General features: G+C 37.0%; 1 protein-coding gene across 4 annotated transcripts in view; it reads right to left on the bottom strand.

Annotated features, from left to right (window-relative positions):
- Positions 1–9,509, bottom strand: part of LOC103078301 (catenin beta-1) — a 50,677-nt gene that overhangs the window by 14,012 nt on the left and 27,156 nt on the right. For all 4 annotated transcript variants that reach the window (XM_007464468.1, XM_007464467.1, XM_007464469.1 and 1 more), the window contains one exon: positions 184–244. In XM_007464468.1, coding sequence (XP_007464530.1) covers positions 184–196 — 13 coding nt within the window. In that variant the 5' untranslated portion in view covers positions 197–244. The remainder of the gene's footprint in view (positions 1–183; positions 245–9,509) is intronic.

Raw genomic sequence — 9,509 nt, forward strand, 5'->3', positions numbered from 1 at the left:
AGTTTCCTGCTGGTGGCTTGTTTGCTATTTCACCAAGCCATTAGGAGGAGTGAGCAGAAAATGGAGCAAAAGGTAGCCTGACAAGTAAGCAGGGAGAGAGGAAAGCAGGGGAATCTCAGCCAGACTGGGTTAATGGCAATGAAGCAGAGCCCCAATTCAGTAACTAAAGACTATGATACAAACCTTGGGTAGCCATTGTCCACGCAAGACTTTCAAAACCGCAGTATGGTGTACTTCAGAGACCCTAAAAGAGTTAATCAAAGTCATTAGGATTTAAAATTGTTTGATTTCAATACTCATAAGTCACTAAGATGGCCTGTCAAACATCATGGACTACATCCACAAAAAGCCCCAAGTCGTCTTTTACCATGTGATATAGTGAAACACGGACCTCATGGTCTCCTCCAAACACTTCAACCACAGCTCTATCACTGCCAAACTTCTAAGTGAAAACTTCTCTTTAACAAGAACCTCTTTTCAGGAGAAATATAAATTACAGATACACAGGATGTCAAAAAAGCAAAATTACTGAAGATAACAAAGAAAGCATAAGCACCCTACTAATGAAAGCCAGGGAGGGGGAAAAGCTATTCAAAATCAACTCCTCCTTGAGTTCCACAAGTCCTCTCCTCTCCCTTTTTAATTTCTTTCACTGAAAAATTCACAGGACTTCTTTGGACAACAGAGGTCCAGTGGGATTTTAAAAACACCAAATTAAAAAAACAAAAAAAACACACCAGATTTTCATTTAACAGGTCAGTTGTTACTGTTTTCTTTTCTGATATAATACAATGCCATCTAAAATACCTTCATAAGGTATTTTATGTGTGGTGACTGGATCAGAACAGTAGATTTCAGATTTTGTACTAAGAAGTAAAATTACTTCTCAAATTAAAGTTTGCAACTTTAAAAGCACCTTTTTTAGTCAAACGTTTCTAAGTTCAATTTTATAGCAGTGATTTATTATAAATACAAGTGAATGCTCTGATCAATGTAAAAATCATTCACATATATATTAAAAAATCTTAGCATCTAATTTATGTCTGCATTTTGGCATTTTTATGTAACATTCAGGAAAACACTGAATTACACAGGGAGCTATTTGCAAATGAGACCAGTTTAAGGGCTCATGGTCTCTAGATAGTCCTAATGACAAAACTTCCTTTATTACATAGTCTGCCCCAAACAAGTTCCTCTTGCACTACAAATTAAAAATTAGATGTAAATTACCAATGTGGACTAAGATATTTAAGTGTGAACTGTGTTTTCTATCAGTGTCCAAAAAACTTTATATGTGTTTAATATAATGCAGTTGGAAACTGTACTCTAAAGTCCTATTTTCTCTATGTAAAGGGAGCATGTGTTGATTATTCCTGGATTTGCTCTTCCAAAACTAGATTTTTTATAACCACAGAGATCACTTGACACCTAAAGCTGACAAGAGTTGTGGACACAATTGTTTTATCATCCACAGTAGGAACAACTGACGATTTACTTACAAGGCAAACTGAAGGACAGAAAATAACAAAGGTGATTCCTGTCAACAAGAAACTTATATTTTAAAATCATGTACTAAGTAGGATTATGTGTTTATTGTTTCGATTCAATAGGATGGGAAGGGGTGTGTAGAAACCTGCACTTTTTTTTCTTTTAGAAAGCAACATGTTTGCCACTTTAATTTGCATCTTTTCATAAATGTGTTCATTTTAATTTGGTCTTCTCTGAAGTGTCTATTCATTTCTTTACCCATTATCCTGTTGTCTTCCTTGTCTTTTAGTAAGAAGTTTCTCCATAGAATTGCACTTTTAATGAACATTCTAAGGATGCAGAAAGTGATCTGCAGACCATATGTTGAGAAATACTATGATGGAAGAAACCCAGGTTCTCTGTCCACTGATGGCTGTATTCTAGTTCGCGTCTTTTGCGTATCTTTGAGAATGGCTATTTAACCATTTCTCCACCCCTCTGAAAAATGGGTTCCCCACTCCAGCTCCCAATATATTTCCAGGGAAGGGGACTTAAAACATGTGTTACACTGAGCTTCTCCTCTGGCCAATGCCACAGGACTCAAAAACCAACTAGTCACATCTACAGGTGCAGCTATTTAAGAAGTACTTTGATGTACCTGGCATCAAGAAAAAAAAATATTTATAGTGTTTTTTCCCTTGTTGAGACAAAGGCAAAACATATTAGCCATATTTACTGGGTAGAATCTACTTATGTGGGCTGACCTAGTAACTTGACCAAGATTATAATGATTTTATGGAAAAAAGCAAGTTCATGTTCCAAACTTACAATATCTACTTGCATGTTGGGGACGTCTTAGTACTATTATTTTTTTATAGCACTTTCAAACTTATGCAACATACATAAAAATTATTCTTGCTCTTCACGGCAACCCTCTGAAGTGAGGGAGGCCAAGTGTCAATCAGCAAGTAAAGAAGTAAAAAGTAGGAATGAAAGTGGGGATCTACATAAGCAGCAGTATATACCAACTCACCCCTACACTGATCTGCAGACAAATCCAAATTTACCTAAAATTTGAGAAATATTTACTGAAGAAATTGAATTTCCTATCCAGAGAACTACGGCAGAATCTTGCCCCAAAGGAAAGCTTTCCTTATTCTTCCTCTTGGCAGAGTTTTTCAGCCCAAGGGCTGGCTCTCCTCTACTACACCCTGCCATACATTAAGGGCCTAGAGCTCCTAATTAACTAAGGCTTATCAAAGACTTCAGGAAAACCAGACTCCAGAGAAACAAAACTTTAAAATCGGGGTAAGGTGGGGAGGGAAACAGAATGTTTCACTTTATTCCCCTCATAAAAATTGGAGAGAATAAAAAAAAATAAAAAGTTCAACAGATAACTGAAATTGAGAAAAACTCCTAAAGCATGAAGGAGAAAGACAGAATACAAGAGAAGAAGCAAGAGGATCAACTGAGGGGATCAAAGCTCCAATTTCAAAAAGAATTATGAGATACAAAAATGAGGAAAAGCCCACTATGTACCAATCAAGATAAAGGGAGTATAATGCTTAAAAAAAAAAAAAAAATGAAGTTCTAAATGTTCCCAGATGCAAGTGACCACAACTATAGACTACATTTAGAATGCTGTGTGTCCTGACAGCTTTATCACCACCAAGTGGTGCTCTGACAAAGAAAGAGGGTGCTGCGGGATCACCAACTTATCCAGTCTAATGAGGTAATGGATACATGCACACTTCCTTTTATTTTTCTCTTTTTGCTTAACATATACTATTTTCCAATTATATATTTTGTAAAGAACACCTCAAAATTCATCTATTTCTGACAAACTCTATAAGGTTTAGAAAAATATATATCCATTACATATAATAATTTCAATCTAAGGAGAAAGTCCATCCTACACCATACCTTATTCAAAGTATTACTATGAGTAATTTTTCCTTCAGCTTTTCTAACAAGACTACTTAAGCATGCTAGGTTTTTCTTTTTTCTTATTATGAAATTTTTCAAATATGCAGAAAAGTGGACACAACTTTATAATGCACACATCACCTATATTTAACAATTATTAATATTGTGCCATACTGGTGCCTTTCTACAGAATGATTTTAAAGTAAATTACATACATTAGTACATTATGTGGCTATAAAAAGTAACGACAGGGCTTCCCTGGTGGCGCAGTGCTTGAGGGTCCGCCTGCCGTTGCAGGAGACGCGGGTTCGTGCCCCGTTTCGGGAGGATCCCACGTGCCGCGGAGCGGCTGGGCCCGTGAGCCGTGGCCGCTGAGCCTGCGCGTCCGGAGCCTGTGCTCCGCGAATGGGAGGGGCCACAACAGTGAGAGGCCCGCATAACGCAAGAAAAAAAAAAAAAAAAAAAGTAACGATATTTTCTTACATACCACAACATTATTATAAAAGATTAGCCTTAGAGCTAACTTCAAAATGATTGCTGGGGGGCTCTACTTCACCTTTTGTACTTTAAGTGGCCTTCGGTCAAAATCTACATGAGAAATCTTGACACAATATAGATATCACCCAGCAACACAAAATTATCTTAATTACCTTGGATTTCAAAAAGTTTGAGTACTACTAACTAGAAGTAACTTTGCTATAAAACAGATTATAAAACCAGCTTATAATAGATTACTGGCTGTTCATGCTAACAATTAACTTTTCCAAGAATCTAGTAAGAAAGTGCACGAAAAACTTTTGATATACTCTCAGGAATCAGAAAAAAGGTTCTTACTAAAGTCTATTTTGTAAATCTAAAAGCACATACATATGCATTTTTATTAACTGTCACTACTAATACCTTGCCATTTAAACATTTATAGTCTCCTCAAATCGTCCTGTCTCAGCACTTTTTATTCAACACTAACACTTTTAAGTCACAACTTACTCTAGTTTCCTTTCTGCTTTTACTCCTCAGCTGGGGTGGGGTGGGGTGGGGGGGGGGGGTGGGGTTGTGTGTGTGTGTGTGTGTGTGTGTGTGTGTGTGTGTGTGTGCGCGTGTCCATGTCCTGAGAGGGGTCTTCCCCGAACTCGGCAATAAAAAACAAACATTTAATGACACTTGCGCTCCTCTGAAACACCTAGATTGATACTCCCGGTATTATCTTTAAATATGTAGGTACAAAAATGGCCATTAGAAATCTGAACTGTCTGTGGCTAGGGAAAATTAGGATGTTCCTGATCATTTTCCTTCTTTCATTTTAGTGTCTCTCCTACCTCATCCATAAAGTAATACATGCTTAGTAAAAAATGGTATTTTCCTTTGGCATTCCCATAATAATGACACTGTTATATTAGGTATTCTGTTAAATTTACTGTTGGGGGGGCTTCCCTGGTGGCGCAGTGGTTGAGGGTCCGCCTGCTGATGCAGGGGACACGGGTTCGTGCCCCGGTCAAGGAGGATCCCACATGCCGTGGAGCGGCTGGGCCCCCGAGCCATGGCCGCTGAGCCTGCGCGTCCGGAGCCTGTGCTCCGCAACGGGAGAGGCCACAACAGTGAGAGGCCCGCGGACCGGGAAAAAAAAAAAAAATGCAGTGAGAATTACATCCCCAACAGATTGGTAAAAATTAACAAGTATCAAACGACCAAGAGTTGGCAAGGATGTAAAAAAAAAAAAAAAATTTACTGTTAGGTGTTTTTTTTTAATATAAAAATATAAAAGCCAAATTCCTTGTGTTGTAGACCCTTACCAAATATTATCTGTACTGTATCATAGGTCTATACTGTAATTTAACCACACCTCCCATTCTTGAATATTTAGTTTGTCTTTCCTATTTAGTTTGCTATTCAAACAACACTGAAAAAACATCTTTGCATATAAATAGTTCTCTTAATTTCTTCCACCTCCCTTCCACCTAAGGACTGCTTCAATTACTGGGTTAAAGAATAAGGTTTAAGTTTTAAAGGCTTTTGATACATAGCTCCAAAATACTGATGGGGGCTACTAGTCGTTGCAGCGTGCAGGCTTCTCATTGCGGTGGCTTCTCTTGCTGCAGAGCATGGGCTCTGGTGTGCGGGCTTCAGTAGCCGTGGCACACGGGCTCAGTAATTGTGGCTTGAGGGCTCTAGGGAGCAGGCTCAGTAGTTGTGGCGCATGGGCTTAGCTGCTCCACGGGATGTGGGATCTTCACGGACCAGGACTTGAATCCGTGTCCCCTGCATTGGCAGGCGGACTCCCAACCACTGTGCCACCACGGAAGCCCTTGGACAACTTTTAATAGCTACGTCCACCCATGTAATGTATATACCACCACCCTACCCTACAAGTTTTTCTAAATTCTGAGAAGACTGAATGCTTAATTTTTTTCCCCTACTTGTAGCCGTCTGTCTTGCCAGATTTTTATGTCGTCCTTTTAACATTTTTATGCAGTACATGTATATGTCATGCATAAGAAGTCACTTGAATAATCGCTGATATAGCACATTTAAACCAACTATGTGTGTCTGAGAATATGATTTTACTACTTAATTCAGTTATGGCAATATCCTTTACATGTATGATATATCATTAGTCTCACTGATGAGTAACTGCACACAGAATCTCTGGTCAATAAACACAATCCTAAAATAGTTCTGATCCGTCAGGGAAAAAAAAAAAATGTTTTACAACAAATTTTCACTTTTTCCACTCTAAGAACAAATTACTACAAAAAGAAACTGTTTTTCTCCAGCTTATACTAATATAAGCTACCAAAAAGACGGATCTTTTTCAATTTTATTTTTCTTTTAATTTTTCTTTTTTTAACTATAGTTGACTTAAAATATTGTGTTAATTTCAGGTGTACAGCTTCAGATTCTTCTCCATTATAGGTTATTACAAGATATTGTAACCTCCCTGTGCTATACAGTAAACCCTTGTTGTTTTTATCTATTTTACATACAGTGGTATGTATCTGTTAATACCATACTCCTAACTGATCCCTCCCCCTTCCCTTTCCTCTTTGGTAACCCTTTTCCCCTTTGGTAACTATGTCTGTGAGTCTGTTTACGTTTTGTAAATAAGTTGATTTGTATCATTTTTTTAGATTCCACATATAAGTTATATCATATGATACCTGTCTTTCTCTAACTTACTTCACTTAGTATGATAAACTCTAGGTCCATCCATGTTGTGGCAAGTGACATTATTTCATTCTTTTTTATGGTTGAGTAGTATTCCATTGCATGCATATACACACACATATACAAAAGCACACACTGTGTGTATGTATGTGTGTGTGTATATACACACACACACACACACATCTTATCCATTCATCTGCTGATGGACTGATGGACACTTAGGCTGCTTCCATGTCTTGGCTATTATGAATAGTGCTGCTATGAACACTGGTGTGCATGTAAAATTGATATTTTAAAATACAGCTATTTCAAAATACATACAGAATAGCCTTTATCGACACAGGCACATTTTTATAATTTCCAAATATAATTTTATGCAAGTTGAAAAAAAAACCCAACACTTCATATTGTTTATGTAGTAAAAGTACAAAGAATACACACCAGCTTCTTAATACTCAGCGGCAAAAGGCATAGTATGTGAAAGGATATTAAAGATGGCTTCAACTCTTTAGCTGTGTGTGTGTGTGTGTGTGTGTGTGTGTGTGTGTGTGTGTGTGTTTAATCAAACAAACAGCAAAATTACATCTGTTAATCTGGGTGGTGAGTACATGGGTGTTTATTACATTAATCTCTATACTCTGCATAGCAAAAATAACTAAATAAAAATAAGAAAACAGCCATACATCAATATTTCAGATAAAATAATTTAAACTCCAAATATGATTTTAAAATACTTTTGTATGTTAATCTTTTAAAGTTCATTAAAATGGAGTTAGCAAAAACAACATGAATATTTTATAGAAACTTTTGTTAAATCAGCTAAACCTTACACACTCAAGTCTCGAATATGAGAATAAAATAAACATGTCCATCTCCTTGAAAAGGTAGCAGTCACAAAAGCTAAACAGGCTACAAGTCTATTTTAAAAGGCTAGGGGTTGTACTTATGTGGGAGGATCTGTTTCCATTACATCTTGAAACTGAAAATTCTGTTTCTCAAAGTTCACAAAATGATGACTGGCTAAATACTTTTAAACTGAGGACACTCTTTTTAACATTCTAGAGACACTTTTATACCCATTTTAAGTGGATTTTACAGTCTGATAAAGCTGCACAGAAAACATAGTTCAACCAAATTTTTAATGAAAGTTATTATATTATATACAAACTAGTTTCCTATATACATTTAGGTCAGAAAAACATAATCACGAAGAGTTCACTCATAATTGCAACAATAAAAACAACAAAAAAGGGTACATACAAAATTAAAGGAGAGCTGTCTTATTCTTTACTAGAATTTTTTTGTACTATATAAAGATGCCAGTTTTCTCTAACTTAGTTTATAAATTCAATGATTCCCAAGAAAATGCTCAGTCAGATTTCTTTAGGAGTGAAAATGATTTTTTTTTTTTTGCGTTACACTGCTGTGGCCTCTTCCGTTGCAGGGCACAGGCTCCGGACGCACAGGCTCAGCGGCCATGGCTCACGGGCCCAGCCGCTCCACGGCCATGTGGGATGTGGGATCTTCCCGGACCGGGGCACGAACCCGCACCCCCTGCATCGGCAGGCGGACTCCCAACCACTGCGCCACCAGGGAAGCCCCTGAAAATGATTCTTAAATTCATTTGGAACGGAAGTGTGAAGATAATAGAAAAAAGACTAAAATAACGATAAGGGACCAATTCTATCAGATACTAAAATTCATTATAAATCAACAACCAAAGCAGTTAACAATTACACTGTTGGGGGTAGGAATGGTTAAGAGACTATAGTAATCAGAAAGCACCCAGACATAATGTAGCAACTTAATAAATGTAAACGGTGATATTTCAACTGGTGGGAGACAGCTGGATTACCTGATTAATAGTATTAGGAGAAAGGGACTTTTCCTTGTAAAATACCATTTATTCATCCTTACTGTATTAAAATTAAACCTACATATGCCAAATATTTACAGGTTAAAAAAAATACCAATGGGATAAAATATGGTCTATACAAGGGTGGTATATACGGAAATAAAACCATGGTAAGAAGCCCAACATAAGCATGACTTGGAACTCTGAAATCAAAAAGATAGGATAATTTGTGTGTGTGTATAAAACCTTAAAATCCCAAGCAAAAAACCACCATGTATAAAGTAATTTTTTAAATGATATACTGGACACCAGAAGTGAAATATGATTAAAGGCTAATATCCATAGTACACAAAGAACTGAGGAGAAATCAATAAGTACAGCAGAGAAAGGGCAGGAACCATCACTGAAGGAAAAATAGAAAGTAAGCAATAAACATATGCAAAAGAGTTTAAACTCATTTATTTCTGCTTATCAGACTGGTAAGACTGAAAAGATAATACCGACTGCTGAGATGGATATAGTTAAACTGGCAGAAACTTTTTGGATGATAAGTTGGCACTATCCATTAAATATAAGTGTAAACACTTTCACATAAAAATTCCAATTTTATAATAGAAATGTTTTCTGCAGAATATTCACAGAAGCATGCCAAGGGGCTGCACAGTGACGCATTCACAGAGAAAAAGCTGGAAATTACCCAAATGCTCATCAACAAGGGAGTGAATAAAAAATAATGTATCCATTGAATGGAATGTATATTCATCTCTTCAACAAATATTTAAGTATCTTTTATGTTACTAGCATTGCAGGAACAGTGAATAACAGTCAGAGAGTCAAGGTCATACGTCTAGGAAAGCCTGCATTCTACTATTAGAGAGTTAAGCAATAAAAACAAGATAATTTGAAGAGTGAGAAATGCTGTGAAGAAAATAAACAAGGTAAGAATAGAGTGACTTAGTTGGGGAGGAGGGCTATACTATGTAAGAGTGAGTGATGAGGATGGAAGCGACAGGAGCACAGAAGGAGGAGCTAGCCAAGTGAAGATGGGGCAGAACACTCCATGCAGAAAGCCAATGCAAAGGAAGGAAAGACCTGTAGG

Source organism: Lipotes vexillifer, unplaced genomic scaffold, assembly GCF_000442215.2.
Source record: "Lipotes vexillifer unplaced genomic scaffold, Lipotes_vexillifer_v1.1 scaffold798, whole genome shotgun sequence".
Taxonomy (NCBI): Eukaryota; Metazoa; Chordata; class Mammalia; order Artiodactyla; family Lipotidae; genus Lipotes; species Lipotes vexillifer.